This window comes from Artemia sp. Qi Xiang Cuo, chromosome 16 (genome assembly GCF_049724085.1).
Source record: "Artemia sp. Qi Xiang Cuo chromosome 16, ASM4972408v1, whole genome shotgun sequence".
Classification (NCBI taxonomy): Eukaryota; Metazoa; Arthropoda; class Branchiopoda; order Anostraca; family Artemiidae; genus Artemia; species Artemia sp. Qi Xiang Cuo.
Genome location: NC_142809.1, coordinates 60,742,228 through 60,760,815, shown reverse-complemented (window position 1 = coordinate 60,760,815; position 18,588 = coordinate 60,742,228). Strand labels below are relative to the sequence as shown.

At 36.9% G+C, this 18,588-nt stretch overlaps 2 protein-coding genes across 3 annotated transcripts in view; both read left to right on the top strand.

Annotated features, from left to right (window-relative positions):
• LOC148943139 (uncharacterized) overlaps positions 1 to 15,663 on the top strand; it is a 77,900-nt gene extending 62,237 nt beyond the window's left edge. The window contains exons 7-8 of the mRNA XM_089102449.1: positions 945 to 1,073; positions 15,223 to 15,663. Coding sequence (XP_088958575.1) covers positions 945 to 1,073; positions 15,223 to 15,663 — 570 coding nt within the window. The remainder of the gene's footprint in view (positions 1 to 944; positions 1,074 to 15,222) is intronic.
• A 1,059-nt stretch (positions 15,664 to 16,722) lies between these two features.
• Positions 16,723 to 18,588, top strand: part of LOC148943138 (uncharacterized) — a 134,432-nt gene continuing 132,566 nt past the window's right edge. Inside the window, exon 1 of one of the 2 annotated variants that reach the window (XM_089102256.1) lies at positions 16,723 to 16,849. In XM_089102256.1, coding sequence (XP_088958382.1) covers positions 16,739 to 16,849 — 111 coding nt within the window. In that variant the 5' untranslated portion in view covers positions 16,723 to 16,738. Of the gene's footprint in view, positions 16,850 to 17,767; positions 17,893 to 18,588 lie in introns of those variants that run through there. The other variant, XM_089102255.1, reaches the window with a different exon arrangement.

Here is an 18,588-nt window from a genome sequence, read left to right as displayed (position 1 = left end):
TAAATTTAATTTGACGTATCGTTGGGTTTTTGAGTGTAATTGGACCGTTTTCGGGCCTATGGACGAAAATATATGGAAAATTTCTCACATCAAACCGGTTCATTTTATCAGTAAAAGTGCAAACAGCAAAAGTAGAAACTGAAAATTTGGAAAAATTCAATTTTTTTACGGTGCGTTTTTCGACGAACGACTTTAAATCTTTCAATGCAGTTTTTGAACCGTTTTGACGCATCATCCTGTAGCAAATATGTGAAATCCGACGGACAGCGCAAAAACAGTCGTTTCCTGTGAAGATGCAGCCTTATAAACCTAGGGCTAGGTCTTGAAACGCTCTACTAACTTATATCAGGGATTCCGAGTCTATGGGGATCTTGGAGCACTTATTGAGTATGCGTGGTCTTTTTTGCGGGGGAAGATATTTTGCCCATGTTTTTTTTCTTTCTCTGTGCTTCGAAAATTTGTCATTTTGCCTATCTTCTCGGATTAGTGCTTAAATAATCCTTTTACCTTCCTATGCCACGGAGCTGCTGTTATGAATGTTGTCCTTTGCAGGAATTCCGTCGTTATCAATAAATAATTATTGTACTTACTAAAACATATGGAAATCTAGAGATACTAGAATGGCAAAACTTTTATAGGTACCTCTGTTTCCTCAAAGTAAACGATCTTTAGGCACTTACGATGAAGCATACCTCATGGGGGAGGGGATAATTATGTTTGAAAATCTACAGTGGTATAAAAAAAAAAACAAAGAGATTACAGATAATTTATAAAGCCGAACTGAAGAAACTAGAAGTTAACTTCTTCAATATATGTTTAAATACATATTTACAAATTTTTGATTCGATTTAAATGCTAGTTTAATTTCAGGTTTATGGATAAAAGCACTGCGCAAATTGAAAATTTTCGAATATTATTTTTGAAAATATTCTTACTTTTTCTAGGAAATGGTTGACCTAATTATGAGCAAAGAAAAACAAAAACAAGCAAATGAGGGTTTGAAGCCACCTGAACTGCCATCTACTTTTCGTGGAAAACAATCCTTCGGAGCTCCAGGCAAGATCAATTGCCATGTAAGTCATATGTATACGCATTTAATTTTGTGTGTGCGTGAGGGGGGGGGGGTATATTCAGATTGTAATGTTCCAAAGCAACATAAATTCCAAAAAGTCTATTTTTAGGTAGCTATTTGCAATTTTTCAGGGAGGAGCGGGCTCTTCGTAATGGTCTTGTTAGAAAGCCCCCCATCGCCTTTTTGCAGTCAAATTGTGTAATTTGTCTCAGAAATATTGTGTCTTATATTTAAAGTCAGAAAAGATTATCTTCATTACGCGGAACATTTCACAGGCTTAAAAAGCGGCTAGCTCAGACTGGCTTCAACTTTTTGAGCTGAACAAAGAAAATATAGTTTTCAGGTAGAAAGCGTCTCAACTGAATCGTCAAAATTGCTCAGCTTATGAGAAAACTTAGTTTGCTAAGCCCTATTATAATAGGGAAAAGCATTGCATAATTAATCAAGTCTATTTTCAGTTTTTTTTTTTTCGCCCTTATTTCAAAAGATACTAACAAGGAAATTGCGTGCAAGTTCTTTTCTTGTTGTGGAAAGGTGCTTTCACCGGAAGTTATTAGAAAGAGTTAAAGACTTTTTTTTTGATGAAAGCAATTTCAAATACAGCGTAGAATTTTGTAACACAAACTTCTTAATTATTTCAGTATAATTTATAAAATAAAAGGGAAACCTTGGTATAAAACATAGTTATACACAATATCCGTTCTTAATGTGTGTGTCTCCACATAGATTCTTCCAATTTATAAAGATGTGGCAAATTCGTTCTAAGATAATAATTAAAAAAATTCTTGGCTATATTTACTAAAATTTGAAATGTTTAACATTTTTACATATTAATTAAAAAAAACTTTTTCCACAAAATAGTTTTTCAAAAAACAGCAAACAACTCTATTTAAAAAAAAAAAAATAGCAAAAATAAAATAAAATAATCTACCAGGCTTGAAACTACCACAGATCAGTATCGATAAATAAATGCAACACAAAACGAACAGAAATTACAATAAATAACCGAGTCAAACCCAAAACGAGCAGAAATTAACATAAGTTGGGCGCAAAACCCCTATGCCTTCCCAAGGCCAGAACATAATTTGCACTTTACTGAAAAAATGCAAATGAATGTGCATTGTCAGTTTAATATACATATACGGATATTTAGTAATCAAAATGTTAATATTATTTGATTCATTAAAGTTATAAAAGTAAAAACATTTATATTTTATTCAGTAAAGTGCAAATTTTATATGGAGGGTATGGGGTATGGAGAAAAAACAAAAAAAAAACACATTGTGCCCACATCGTTCTTTACTTAGACAGCGCTACTGCGCTGCCTAAGATACGGGGTAGAGGGGGGTGTCCCCCGTCTTTAAGTTCCTCAAAAGGAAACACTAATTTTTGAGAAATTGCGATTGCTAATTTTGGGAAACAATAATCTTTGGGAAACACTAATTTTTGGGAAATTGCGATTGCTAATTTTGTGATTGCTAATTTTGGGAAACACTAATTTTTGGGAAACAGTAATTTTTGGGAAACTGCGATTGCTAATTTTGGGAAAGACTAATTTTTGGGAAACTGCGATTGCTAATTTTGGGAAAGACTAATTTTTGGGAAATTGCGATTGCTAATTTTGGGAAACACTAATTTTTGGGAAATGCGCTGGCTTTGAAATACTCGTTTCTAAATCATCAGGCTCTTCTCTCCTGTAATAAAATTGTCTCATGATCTTTTTTTTTTATTATGAATTCACAAAGATTTAATCCCTAGGTGAGGGTGTCTGAGTTTTTTTTCTATGGAGCGATCTGAAAACACGAACAAAATAATCTATTTTTGTTTTCATTTAAATTTTTGTCGGTAAGGGAGTAATTATGTCGGTAATGTAATTATGTCGGTAAATTAATGTCGGTAAGGGAATAGTTATGTCGGTAATGTAATTATGTCGGTAAAGTAATGTCGGTAAGGGAGGTAAGGATCGATTTTAAGTGGGAAATCGTGCTCTATATCCCCTAATCCTATGTGTTAGTATACACATTGGCTGGGCATTGACGCAGTTGCTGACTAGGTACTGCTTTGTTTAAAGAGTGTGAATGATTTTTTCCGAAGTTCAGAAGCTTAAAAAAAATCTTCCTATCGTGAATGTTTTCGTCATACCTTGAATATACACGGTGATCCGCGTTTTTTTTAGTCAAAAAGACGTATAAATTGAAAAAAAAGAAATTCTCCATCAAAAACATAAACGGTGTGAGACAAAATTTTGTATAAAATTGGATAAGAAGCACATTAACGCATATAAGACAGAATTGATAATTATTTTTTGATTGTTAGCATAAAAGCATCTTTATAATAAGATCTTGGGTTAAGTTTGATTTTAAATAAGACACAATTAACAATTTTGATGTAGTTTTTTTGAGGCCATAATTACTTCAATGGTTTAAACAATAGGAAAGTTGCAACTTGGAGTATTACAATATAGAAAACAACTATCGTATTGACATTTTGGACTGATGTATTCAGACATTTTGAACTCGACATGCATGCTCGACATGCTAGGAGTTTCAGAAACTCAAATCCCATTAGGTAGTAAACATGAATTAGACCAAAGGCGGATCCAGAAGTGCGGGGGCACCCTAGCATAGTCTAAAGTAGTGAAATTCACTTAATTAACTCAAGTTTGCGTTGATTAAACTTGCTCCTAACGCGAGTTTATCGAATCAACCTATTTTGCCCCCCCCCCCCTAAAAAATCCTGGATCCGCCCCTGAATTAGGCAATATAGAATTTATTTATTCAGGCAGGAAGGATGGGTTGCATAGGCAGGGAGTAGGGCTCATGATGAATAAGGAAGCTGCTAAGTTTAGTATAGGTTGAGAAGAGATTAATAATAGAGACATGATCCCGGGGTATGATGTTTTATTTGGAAACTTTAATGCCCAGGTTCGTCGAAACGAAATAGATGGTATCCCTGCCTTGGTAAATTTGGTGTAGGGAAAGAAAACTGTAATGGTTATACTTTATAACCATTTTGTACTTTATAACCAGCTGCAATTTTGTAGGTATAACGATCTAGTTATAACCAATACGGTATTTGGTCATAAAATGGCCCATAAGTTAACATGGCATTCACGTGATGGTAAGACAGTAAACCTTATTGATTATATTATTGTAAACAGAAGAGTAGCAGGATCGGTACAAGATACAAGGGTGTATAGGAGTGCTGTTGTTCGTGTTAAAAGTAAAGATCACCATGCACTAGTTGGTACTTTCTTCTGACCGACCGTATTTCAAACAGTAAGCTGTACGAAAAGTGTGGTTCAATTCCGCTGTCTTGGGCTATAACGAAAGAAATGTTGAGATGACTTGGGCACGCACTGTGGATGAAAGATGACAGATTACCAAAGATTGGCCTTTTCGGCCAACCATATAGGTCCAAACGGAAAGCAGATCGTCCCCGAGTGGGATGGAAGGAGGTCGTAAGGAAGGATATAATGCAAATTGGAACTTCTTGGGAGAGTTTGAAGAGGGAGGCGTTGAATAGATTGGAGCTGAGGAGATGCGTCTGTAGCTGTGTTGGCCTCCAGCTACTTGGTGCTTCAGTGAGTTGTCAGTAGTTGTAGTTGTAGCAAAAGCTCGGATTGGCTAAATACAAATTTTGGAACAAAAAAGATTTATAAACTTAGTAGAAAAAAAATTGGAATCATAGAATAAAATGGTTTGGGGTATTTTTTTTATTATATTGTCTAAAAAGCACATTTAACATTTGTTAGAAAACCATTCATTGACTTTTAGTACAAACTTTGAATAAAATAACGAACATTGATTTAAATATTTTTGAATAATTTGAATAAAACACTTTGATATTTTTGAATAATTTGAATAAAACACTTTGTATATTTGTATTCATCTTCAAAATATTAGTGTTAACTTGTAATCCAAACACCATATATTCAAAACGTGGTTTTGATGTGATTACACGCTCTAAAAGAAAAATAGCAATTTTAGCTATTTGTAAAATGAAGTCAGAGTGTTGTCAATATTTCTTCATTCTTTCTTCCTTTGGCTATTATACATAAGTTGTGTTTTGTTTCTTTTAGACTCAGCTCGTAATTTTCAAATTTATATAATATAATTTCATGCTTTTTTATATACCACCCAAATGTTAATTTGGGGCCTTAAGACAGACTTTGAATATCAGTCTGAAATGTTTGCCAATTTGTGTTCTTTATACTAGCCTAATTCTGTTGGTTTCTTTTTATACTTTTTCATTTTCTAGGATGCTTCAAATCTTTAATATCTCAATGTTTACCTAAATCTAATTTTCTAATTGGCTGTCCGCAGCTGGAAATTTCAGAGAAGAGAAAGAAAACTATTTTTTACGACTAGCTCTCTAGAATAGAGATAATCTAAAAGACCCTGCTGTTTCTTGATTAAAGGATTTTGTATTATATTCTGCTTGTTTTTAAAGAAGACAAATTGGATCCTGATGTATGTTGGAATATAGAACTTGAATAAGGTATGTAAATGAAAGGGCTTTTGTGTCCCCTCTAGCCAATTGAATCGTTTCAAATTGATTTAAAATAGTAACTGTTATTTCGGACAATCTTAAGAGTAAAAGGTTATTGCGAATTTGGAAATGATGCAGAGGAATAATACCAAAGGCACCTCCCAAACCTTAACTTCTAAAAACAAAGTTATCCAAGTTTCTAATAATCTTGGGTTTTTCTATGGCTCAGTAATAATCACAAATTCAGAAATGCACTATGTAATAACAGTTACCGCAGCACAGTGGCTAAGGTACTCTCCTTTACGTTTAGAGGTTGTAAGCTCCAGACATTTTGCGTTAAGGATACAAATAATGAATTATATAATAGGAAGATAATTTTCCTACTAAGCGGGCAGAAGAGGGACGGTTGCCCGTCGCAAGAGCCGGTTTACCCGCCGGGAGGGACCTCCCTTAAATTTCGGAGGCTATTTGAACGGGAATCGCCGCTTCCCCTGCTCTGTAGGATTTTATCGATTTATCTCTTTTCATGTACACATCAAGTGAAATAACAACCATTGCCTTTGGGTACCTTCTCACTGAGGACTTAAAATTGGCCCCGCCCACGAACGTTGCTCTCTCCGGAATCACTTCGTAACGAAATGGCAAGCCAGAAAGTTTTATTGAATCCTATGCTGAATTTTATTTTGCGAGCGAAAAAACTGGAATATGCAATAGATTCGATTGCGAAAATCGCTTGCGATTTTTATAAGACAGAAGAAATTGTTGAGGCTAAGAAAGCGTTATGGGCCCTTGGAATGCCCACGCGACCTACTGAACGACAGAAAGTTTGCGACAACGTCCAAGATATTGTGTGATCATTTGATGTGTGTGACGAGAAAAAGATGACTCCGTCCAGATTTGTCATATTTGAACCAGATCAAGTGCCGGTGGTCCCGGGGGAAACTACCGCGACACTTACTCGCAATTTCAGCGAATTCTATATGAAATTTAAAAGTTTTGCCGAACAAAAAAGTGTCAAGACTGTCCCTCAGCCTTCTGTACCTATGATAGTACCTGAAAACCCTACTTATGCAGTGGTCGTCAAGAATCCTCCGAAAAACCTTTACAATCCCAATGCATGCAAAGACTTTCTGGATTCTATAGCCGGCAGTTCTAGTTCAAGTATTATCACTTAAAAGCCTGGGAAGCATGAATGGCGTGTTGTCATGTCTGACAAAGCTGACGTAACTACACTTGCTTAAGCTATAGCTAAGGCTAACCAAGGTGCAGATACCATAGTGAAATCAAGTGCATATTTTGGTATTATCCGGCGTACTCCCCCCGGAACGTTTACTGCTGACATTCAGAGTTGTCTACAGAACTGTACTGAAGTTTCTCAAATACGGTCATCCAGATCTTTCCGCCTAAAATTTGAAAGTATAGAATACCTACAAAAAGCAATAGACATTCCACCTAAGATTGGCTACGAGCGGCTACCTGTGTCAGAATACAAGTTCCTGCCCTCTCAATGTTACAAATGTCAGGCATTTGGCCACACTGCTGCTAACTGGGTGATTGAGAGAAATGGTCACAGTGTGCTGGTCGGCATAAAAACTCTAAAGACACTCCCTGCCAGCTGCCCCTGAAGTGTGCACTCTGTGGTAAGACTGAGCACTGGTGTTACGCGTATAAGTGCCCTGTAGCCCAGAAGCTATTAAAATGAGTCTCTCTCTAAAAATCACTACCTGGAACATGAATAGTTCAGTGATTAATAAAAGACCTCTTCTGTGTCAGCTCATGGCTGATTGTGATTTGCTTTTTACAGGAACATTTCCTATCGAAAGAAAGACTAGACCTGCTGCAACTTGACGGTTTGGTTAAAGTTTTCAGTGTTCCTGCTTTATTTAGTGGGAGAGGAAGACCGTCCGGTGATGTTGCTCTACTTGTTCGCCGACCCTCTATCCACACCAATTTCGTCTGCTGATTTCTTTTTGTCAGTTCGATGCTAGACGTTGCCATTTTTTCTACATACATGCCAACTGATTAACATGACTTAAATTCAGAGCGAAAGTTCAGCATAGCGCGCAGTAAGCTTGCAAATTCTGTGGCAGAATCGCAGAAACAAGGCCTTACTGCTATTGTTGAAGGGGATATGAATTGTAACCTTAGTTATACTAAGAGTTCTAGGACAGAGGTCCTTCTTAGTTCTTGTCCTCAACTCAGTGCACTGAACAATGACCTGGCATTTACATATGTACATAATAGTTGGTCTACATCCAACCTTGACTTTTCCTCTGAACAAAATCGATTGCAATTTACTCCTCTTCCCGTGTTAACCATGCAATCAGTGCTTCTGACCACTTACCTGTGTCGAAAACGTTCCGCGTTGGCTCGAGTAATCCTTGCATTCCATTCAAGAATAATAGCCGCTGGGTCATGAAACAAGAGTGGGAAAAAATTGATGTTCCTATCTACCATTCAGTGTGTGACAACATATTGTCTAAAATCAAAATGTCTCACCCCCTATTACAGCCTAGCTCAAGCTTAAGTCAGGGTGCCAAGCGATTGTCACTGTCTACCTATTGCTCTGACATCGTGCACGCATTGAGAGTGGCAGAAACAGCGACTGTGCCTACGAGAAAAGTACGGATCGGATCACAAGAGAGTTATATTGTACTCTTTGGATATATTAACTTGGATACTTGGTAAGTTTTCCATTGGCTATATTCAGGTCTACCTTTTTGATCCCACCCACTGTCATCAGTCGCTGCTAGGCATTCATATACACAAGGTCGTATGCATTCGTTTTTCGCAAAACCTGTCTGACTGGTTTTTTGTGTGAAGAAATTAGACATTATAAATCTTGAAATGCGTTATAATATTAACGACGTTGCATTTGGCAAATTCTACGGCTATCCTTTATCGCCTGTTCGAATAGTTGGTATAACTGTATCAAAGAAGGAAAAATTTTATCAAGTATTTTGCTACGGATCATATTAAAAAGAATCATTTAGTGAGGCGTTCATTGTACCTTTTGAAGAAAATTTCGCCAATGCTTCAAAGAGAAAAAACAAAAGAAGTTCAAAGTGCATTCACGGAACTTGGCACATTTCCGGATATGTATAAAGAAATAATGGGAATTGCCTCGGCAGACAGTGTCTCTTGACTCTCGTCTATCCTTGTTAACGCACAGAATGAAATTGCAAAACTGAAAGAAAATCTTCGTTAAGATATTCACAAGCAGGTGACTGAGAAATGTTCAAGGGACAAAAATGTGATCAATCAACAAGCAATTAAAACTGTAGTCACTGATATTTATAATGCGATTAATCTGGACTACAGTTCCAAGTTCGCTAGTGTTGAAAAAATGCTTAAAGGGTTCCATGCTCAACTTATATTTCTAGAAAATCGTATCGAGATTCTAGAATACCGCAACGACAATCTATAACAGGAAAGAAGGTCGAATGCTCTTCTAATCCACGGACTGTCTAAGACAGGTGGAGAAACACTGACTAATAGTATTTTAGGACTATTTGGTAATAAGTTGGGGATCAGTATGATTGCTATGGATATTAGGTCATCCGAGCGCTTACATACTCGAGCAACTTCAGTGGATAATTTTCTCCCGCCTATTCTTGTCACCTTTCATTCCACTGATTGTGCAAAGCGCTTGTTTGCTTCAATCAATATTCAGTTTTTCTTTTGCTATCTGGAATTCTTTGTTTTTGTATCCTCAGTTTTTTTTATAAGTTTCTTGTTGGTTTGTTGTTTAGATATTTTAGAGTTGCAATCTTTGAGTGGTTTAATGTTTTATTATGGATATTATGAACGATAGACTTTTAGATATGGAAAGTAGTATGCTGTCTGTTAACCTTTTACTATCTACCCCCATTGCTAATGATAATTTAAGTGAAGGAAATATGCAAGCTATGAAAGCAAGTAATTATGTGGATAAACAGTCGCTGAAAAATTGGTCGGCTAAAGATGATATTGTTTTTTTTTCATTTTGGAATTGTCAAGGCCTTAGGACAGCATATCCTACCCTGTGTCACATTTTGAGTGATTTACAAGAATCACCGTAAGTAATAAAACTTCGTGAGACTTTTGTCTCAACTAGGAATAATTATTCAATTTGTGATTTTTATCGATCGAATTAAATATTATTTGTCAGAGGCTGGTATAATCGTTTTTGCAGATGATACTCTTTTACTTGTTGATGCGCCATCGGTTAATCTACTTTTTGATAAAATGAGAAAGGCATTGGTCGAGTTTATTGAGTGGGCAGATTTTAATCTTTTGGTAACAAGTTATTCCAAAACTAATTACATTTATTTTCTCGGACATGTAATATTGAAACTAATTCAGAACTAATTGTAGATGGTAATTTAATAAAAAGAATAAGGGTAGCAAAGTATTTGGGCTTTATGATTGATGAAAATCTATCATGGAAAACACACTCGGATATTATAGCTTGAAAATTGTCAAGATCTCTGGGTGTGTTACGCCGAATTAAAAACTTAGTTTCAAAGAAAATTATTAGAGTTTCCAGGATATTCTAGTAATATAAAAAAACGGCAGGTTATGGAGCGAGGGGTTTGATAAAAGAAGGAGTTTCATATTGGGTGACGGAAGATCTCTCGCTGGGGCTTGAGGGAAGGCTGGAGACTCTTTATTGAAATTGCTGGTAATTGTGATAAAAATATGGTTGTTGGTTTAGTATATAAGAATCAACTTCTTGATATTTCAAAACTAGACATTATCAAGTTAGTATTTTCGCGTATAAATATCTTAATAATTTGCTTCCCTCTTCTTTCGAAAGAAAATTTTTCCATTAGTAGGGATCTCAATAGTCATGATACACGAGGAGCATCGAATCTAGCACATCAATTTAGAAAAACGGCTAGAGCTTCTTTTGTAATAAGAAATTTTGCTCCCTGCGTATGGGATATAATACCGGTTGCAATTCGAAATGCAAGTCATCTGTTAACCTTCAAGGCCATAGCCAAAAGATTTTTCCTTGCAAAAGAATAGTATTTTATCTGTCTTTAAAAACAATGAAAAAACCCCGAGCTTCGTGAAGCCTGTCGTCGGTCACGGTTTTCGTTTCAGCTGTGGTGTGACAATGGTAGGCCTAAAGTGGGCACAGTTAATGAAATAAGATTGTATACGAAACGCAAATTCGCTAAATGTTTTGCTCAGCATCGTGCTCGTATTATAAAAGAAAACAGTGCTCGTATCGAAATCAACCCCTCCCTGGTTTAGAAATTTGTGAAAATAACAGAAGTGATTAGCGTTCCGACCCTCCCCATACAAGCCCCTCGGAGGAAGAGTGGTCTGACTACTACACTTCCGAGTTCTCTGTAACTGATCCTCAGCTTGAACAGGCTTTCGAAAAGGAACTCGACAAAAGGCTCTGCGAGCTTATCGTAAGTACGAGTTTTGTAGTACCCGTCTCCAGTGTTTGTGATGCCATCAATAAATTAAAAAGGAAGAATTCAAAGGGAGATGATAATATCTATGGCTTACATCTACTGAATGGCAGTCCGATGCTATTTGAGCACTTTACTATACCAAATGTCTTTTTCATTTGGTTTAGTGCCCGATTCGTTTTGTGTCGTTACCATCACTCCAGCTAAAAAAAAGGGAAAGGATCCATCTCAGTGCAGCTCGCATAGACCAATTAATGTTGCCCCGGTTTTGTGTAAAATTTTAGAAATTATGGTTATCAAGGAGGCACACTTGTGCCTCTATAAAGAGGCGACCCACCACAATGTTAAGCAATTTCAGGTCCTAGAGGTCGCAGAGAGACGGCGGTAATTGCATTTTATAGCCCAAGCTCAAACTCAGAAACTTGCAAAATTTCATCCTCCTCCGACTTTATCTTCATGGGGTAAACTGGGCCGGAAGTTTGGACCCTCCCACCACAGCCCCCTTTAACGTTGTCCGATTGGGCTGAAATTTAGAGGTTAAGCTTTCCTAGGGCCCGGGAGCTTATCCTCGAAATTTCAGCTCAATCCGATCACTCCTTCCCTGTTTTCAAAAAACCAAATATAGCCACTTACAATTCATCTCTTTTTTTTTTGTTAGCCACGCCTACAGGCCACAGTTGGCAACGGATCCGGTTGAATGAGGACTCATTCGAAGCAGAATTCGACCTGTTAGGGCCTTTTGATATTTTCAGACCGAAAAAATTATCCCCCGAATTTACATTTACGAAAAACCTCGTTTTCCTATATTAGCCCATGTTAATTTTTCCCTCCACACCCCCCCCTGTAACGTTGTCTGATCGGGCTGAAATTTAGAGGATAAGCTTTCCTGGGGCCTGGGAGCTTATCGTCGAAATTTCAGCTCAATCAGATCACTCCTTCCCTGTTTTCCACAAACCACCTATCAAGATTTTTGGGAATTTGCTTGCGTCGAAAATACCTTCTATTTGCTAAACAACAATTACTATTGTGTTTGTATAGTCCAGCGGCTGAGACTTCAGACTTTCAGGCGGAAAACTCGGGTTCGATTCACCATCAGAGCAACTTTTTTATATACTTTGAAAAGAAACTCAGTTTCTTTTTTAAATTATTTGAAAAAAATTACGTTTTCTAAAGAGTTAAAGAGGCTGAGTTACAAGGTCGACCCTTAAAACGTACAGGGATTAGGAGGCACAGTTGGGGGGCTGTTAAAGAGGCTGAGTCACAAGTTCGAACCTTAAAACGTACAGGGATTAGGAGGCACCCTGTACGACGTGATTTGAGTATTCAGGAATTAAAAGCCTTAACACAAGAATGTTCAAGAGCGGGGGGTTTGGGGGGCGGAAGCCCCCCAACTTTAACTCCTGACACGATCAGCTAACAGTTAGTCAAGCAATAATAAGTAATAAACTGTACAAAAACGTGCAGAAATTATTTGAAAAAAACTACGTTTTCTAAAGAGTTAAAGAGGCTGAGTTACAAGGTCGAACCTTAAAACGTACAGGGATTAGAGGCACAGTTGGGGCTGCCGCCCCCAAACCCCCGCTTTCGCAGCCTTTAAAAAAAAAAAATTTCTTTAAACTGAAAGTAAGGAGCGACATTAAAACTTAAAAAGAACAGAAATTATTCCGTATATGAAAGAGGCTGTGCCCTCCTCAACGCCTCGCTCTTTACGCTAAAGTTTTTATTGTTTAAAAAAAGAGTTGTGAGAAAGTCAAACTTTAGCGTAAAGAGCGAGGCGTTGAGGAGGGCACAGCCTCTTTCATATACGGAATAATTTCTGTTCTTTTTAAGTTTTAATGTCGCTCCTTACTTTCAGTTTAAAAAAATTTTTTTTTTTTTAAAGGCTGCTAAAGGGGGGGTTTTTGGGGGCGGCAGCCCCCCAACTGTGCCTCCTAATCCCTGTACGTTTTAAGGTTCGACCTTGTAACTCAGCCTCTTTAACTCTTTAGAAAACGTAGTTTTTTTCAAATAATTGAGGAAATAGACCGAGTGTGTTATACACCCAACAACCAGTTTGGTTTCAAAAAGGGTAGCAGTAGAGAACATGTGCATCACCTCATCTGTAATATTCTCCTCGAGTGTGATCGGACCGGGTGATACATCGCTATTGCTGGTTTGGATGTGAGTCGAGCGTTCGACTCCGGTCTTCGTAGCCAGCTGTTGTTGAGTGCAAATAACCGTGGTCTTGAGAAGTAAGTAGTCCTCACTTTCCGTAATTTGTATCGAAAACTTAAAGTTAAGGTCAATATGAGTCTACTGGGTGGGATGAAAATTTCCTCTACTATCATCCCAGTCCAAAAAGCAGTCCGCCAAGGAGCGATTTTTTTGCCACCTTTTTATAATAACAGTATAGTTGAAACTCAGCAAGAGGTTAAGCCTAGTTTTCTGTATCTTGGTCTAGGTTTGTCATTATTATTCAATGATATTCTGAATTAAGTCGTTCTTTTTCCCGTTTTGAAGAGAATTTTGCGGCACTGAAAAGTTCATATGGGAAAATTGGTCTGTCTTTCAATGAGACTAAAACTGAGTTTACTTTGTTTAATCGTAAAGGAAGTGATCCGACCCCCGAAGTAAAACTCGGTGACAAAATAGTAAATAGTTTGTGATGTTAAGTCGACACATTCTTTGTTAATTGATGATTTTGTTTGCAAAGTCTGAAAAGCTTACGGTATACTTGTCTTTTTGAAAGCTTCATATGGTCGACAGATTCGGGCCCAGCTGTTTTCGGCGATGGTTATACCATATGTGCTGGCGCTATCTCCATTTTGGGCTCTTTTTATCTGATAAGAATAAACGTACGGTGCGTTCTTGCTTCTTTCGGTTTTGTAAATTTCTCTTGCGAGTGCCTTCTTGGAAACGTAACACAGCGATTAGTAACCAATACAATATATCCGACCCCTACACGGTTGTTCAGAAAAGAGTAGAGAGGTTATATACGAGCTTAACGGGAAATAAACTTTATGATACTCTGCGATATTTGTGTTTATTTATTGTCCTGTATATATTTATACCAGTGCGTTTCTTATTTGTTATTGCTCTTTTTTTTTCTTTTTCCATTTATTACTCCACTAGTGACGCTTTTGTCTGTATTTAGTGGGAAATAAAATTCATTCATTCACTTATTCATAAGTATCAAATAATTTTAAGTTTTTATGAGAAGAATTTAAAAATCTGGAAGGGAACCATGCAGAGACCTGGAAAACAATCAACTCAGTAATCCACCCAATCAGGAAATCGATTACCCTAGATTACCTAATCACCACAAGAAATGGCTGATAGGATGTGCGACTGTTTCGCAACTGTAGGGGATGACGTGGCAGATTTAAGAGTCTGTTGCTGTGAAGAGTAGTAATTTGTTCAGTTTTTGCCTGCTAATAGTGACGCTTCTGCTTATTTGCATTCAGCAAATGTTGAAGATCTCTTGATCAAGTCAGTTTGGAGTATGAAGAGTAATGCTACAGGCAGTGATTGTTCTTCGCTGAAAGTTTTGAAGCATATGTTTCCACTTGTAGCCAAACATTTAGTGTGCCTGTTCAAGTGTATAAAATGGGGCATTTTTCCTGGTTGTATTAAGTCCGTTAAAGTTACACCATTATTTAATGGTAGTTACAAGAATCCGTTACATAAACATAGACCTGTATTTCTTCTTCCAGTGTTCAGTCGGGTGTTTAAGAAGATAATCAATGCAAAATGTGATTCACTGTTTTGCTTGTGGCTGCTGTTCCATGTTAGCATCAACATTGCTAATTTTTTTTTCCATTCTTTCGATACTCAGGCTCAAACAACATTGCAAACTTGAGATAAGTCATTCGTGGAAAGTTAAATGCATAAAAATATGCATAAAAAGGCATAATCTATTTTGGAAAGGATAATCATTGTTAAGTTGAAGTAGTTAAGGATATGAGAAATGTTTTAGACATGTGAAGTATGCGCTTAAATTTGACGAAGAAGTTAACATTCAATTACTGAGTATTAGTTAAGTTAGAAAAAATCATAACTTATTCAGAAATCAATAAAAAAATTTAATTTGAAAGCAAATTCAAATATGTGTTTAAATTTAACGAATAAATTCAAATCTCATTGTTGGATATTAGTTAGATAAGAATAAATCATAGGTTATCCAGAACTACATGAAAAATTTGAATAAAAAAATTAAAATTGTAGGTAGAAATTCTTTAGGAAGAAGCTAGATAAACGTTTTTTCTCTTTTAGCTCTGTAATGCTAACATTCGTCGTATTGATTTTCAAGCTCATATGCTGGTTGCCCACTCAGCTGCATCAATTCAACAGTCGAATCATTTTAATTGCCCAGTTTGTCCAAAAACCTTTGCTACTTCCAAAGACTACTTCCAACATAAAATAATGGTAAGTCACATTGTACTCGTATTGATTTTCAAACTCATATGCTGGTTGCCCACTCAGCTGCATCAGTTCAACAGTCGAATCATTTTAATTGCCCAAAAACCTTTTGCTACTTCCAAAGAGTACTTCCAACTTATAATAATGGTAAGTCACATTGTACTTGTATTGATGTTCAAATTCATATGCTGGTTGCCCACTCAGCTGCATCAGTTCAACAGTCGAATCATTTTAATTGCCCAGTTTGTCCAAAAACCTTTGCTACTTCCAAAGACTACTTCCAACATAAAATAATGGTAAGTCACATTGTACTCGTATTGATTTTCAAACTCATATGCTGGTTGCCCACTCAGCTGCACCAGTTCAACAGTCGAATCATTTTAATTGCCCAAAAACCTTTTGCTACTTCCTAAGAGTACTTCCAACTTAAAATAATGGTAAGTCATATTGTACTTGTATTGATGTTCAAATTCATATGCTGGTTGCCCACTCAGCTGCATCAGTCCAAAAGTCGAATCATTTTAATCGCCCAGTTTGTCCAAAAACCTTTGCTACTTCCAAAGACTACTTCCAACATAAAATAATGGTAAGTCACATTGTACTTGTATTGATGTTCAAATTCATATGCTGGTTGCCCACTCAGCTGCATCAGTTCAACAGTCGAATCATTTTAATCGCCCAGTTTGTCCAAAAACCTTTGCTGCTTCCAAAGGCTACTTCCAGCATAAAATAATGGTAAGCCACATGGTACTCGTATTGATGTTCAAATTCATATGCTGGTTGCCCACTCAGCTGCATCAGTTCAACAGTCGAATCATTTTAATCACCCAGTTTGTCCAAAAACCTTTGCTACTTCCAAAGACTACTTCCAACTTAAAATAATGGTAAGTCACATTGTACTTGTATTGATGTTCAAATTCATATGCTGGTTGCCCACTCAGCTGCATCAGTTCAACAGACGAATCATTTTAATCGCCCAGTTTGTCCAAAAACCTTTGCTACTTCCAAAGACTACTTCCAACTTAAAATAATGGTAAGTCACATTGTACTTGTATTGATGTTCAAATTCATATGCTGGTTGCCCACTCAGCTGCATCAGTTCAACAGTCGAATCATTTTAATCGCCCAGTTTGTCCAAAAATCTTTGCTACTTCCAAAGACTACTTCCAACTTAAAATAATGGTAAGTCACATTGTACTTGTATTGATGTTCAAATTCATATGCTGTTTGCCCACTCAGCTGCATCAGTTCAACAATCGAATCATTTTAATTGCCCAGTTTGTCCAAAAACCTTTGCTACTTCCAAAGACTACTTCCAACATAAAATAATGGTAAGTCACATTGTACTCGTATTGATGTTCAAATTCATATGCTGGTTGCCCACTCAGCTGCATCAGTTCAACAGTCGAATCATTTTAATTGCCCAGTTTGTCCAAAAACCTTTGCTACTTCCAAAGACTACTTCCAACATAAAATAATGGTAAGTCACATTGTACTCGTATTGATGTTCAAATTCATATGCTGGTTGCCCACTCAGCTGCATCAGTTCAACAGTCGAATCATTTTAATCGCCCAGTTTGTCCAAAAACCTTTGCTGCTTCCAAAGACTACTTCCAACTTAAAATAATGGTAAGTCACATTGTACTCGTATTGATGTTCAAATTCATATGCTGGTTACCCACTCAGCTGCATCAGTTCAACAGTCGAACCATTTTAATTGCCCAGTTTGTCCAAAAACCTTTGCTACTTCCAAAGACTACTTCCAACATAAAATAATGGTAAGTCACATTGTACTAGTATTGATGTTCAAATTCATATGCTGGTTGCCCACTCAGCTGCATCAGTTTAACAGTCGAATCATTTTAATTGCCCCATTTGTCCAAAAACCTTTTCTACTTCCAAAGACTACTTCCAGCATTAAATAATGGTAAGTCACATTGTACTCGTATTGATGTTCAAATTCATATGCTGGTTGCCCACTCAGCTGCATCAGTTTAACAGTCGAATCATTTTAATTGCCCGATTTGTCCAAAATCCTTTTCTACTTCCAAAGACTACTTCCAGCATAAAATAATGGTAAGTCACATTGTACTCGTATTGATGTTCAAATTCATATGCTGGTTACCCACTCAGCTGCATCAGTTCAACAGTCGAACCATTTTAATTGCCCAGTTTGTCCAAAAACCTTTGCTACTTCCAAAGACTACTTCCAACATAAAATAATGGTAAGTCACATTGTACTCGTATTGATGTTCAAATTCATATGCTGGTTGCCCACTCAGCTGCATCAGTTCAACAGTCGAATCATTTTAATCGCCCAGTTTGTCCAAAAACCTTTGCTAATTCCAAAGACTACTTCCAACTTAAAATAATGGTAAGTCACATTGTACTTGTATTGATGTTCAAATTCATATGCTGTTTGCCCACTCAGCTGCATCAGTTCAACACTCGAATCATTTTAATTGCCCAGTTTGTCCAAAAACCTTTGCTACTTCCAAAGACTACTTCCAACATAAAATAATGGTAAGTCACATTGCACTCGTATTGATGTTCAAATTCATATGCTGGTTGCCCACTCAGCTGCATCAGTTCAACAGTCGAATCATTTTAATTGCCCAGTTTGTCCAAAAACCTTTGCTACTTCCAAGGTCTACTTTCAACATAAAATAATGGTAAGTCACATTGTACTCGTATTGATGTTCAAATTCATATGCTGGTTGCCCACTCAGCTGCATCAGTTCAACAGTCGAATCATTTTAATCGCCCAGTTTGTCCAAAAACCTTTGCTACTTCCAAAGACTACTTCCAACTTAAAATAATGGTAAGTTACATTGTACTTGTATTGATGTTCAAATTCATATGCTGGTTGCTCACTCAGCTGCATCAGTTCAACAGTCGAATCATTTTAATTGCCCAGTTTGTCCAAAAACCTTTGCTACTTCCAAAGACTTCCAAATTCATATGCTGGTTGCCCACTCAGCTGCATCAGTTTAACAGTCGAATCATTTTAATTGCCCCATTTGTCCAAAAACCTTTTCTACTTCCAAAGACTACTTCCAGCATAAAATAATGGTAAGTCACATTGTACTTGTATTGATGTTCAAATTCATATGCTGGTTGCCCACTCAGCTGCATCAGTTCAACAGTCGAATCATTTTAATTGCCCAGCTTGTCTAAAAACATTTGCTTCTTCCAAAGACTACTCAAATAAAATAATGT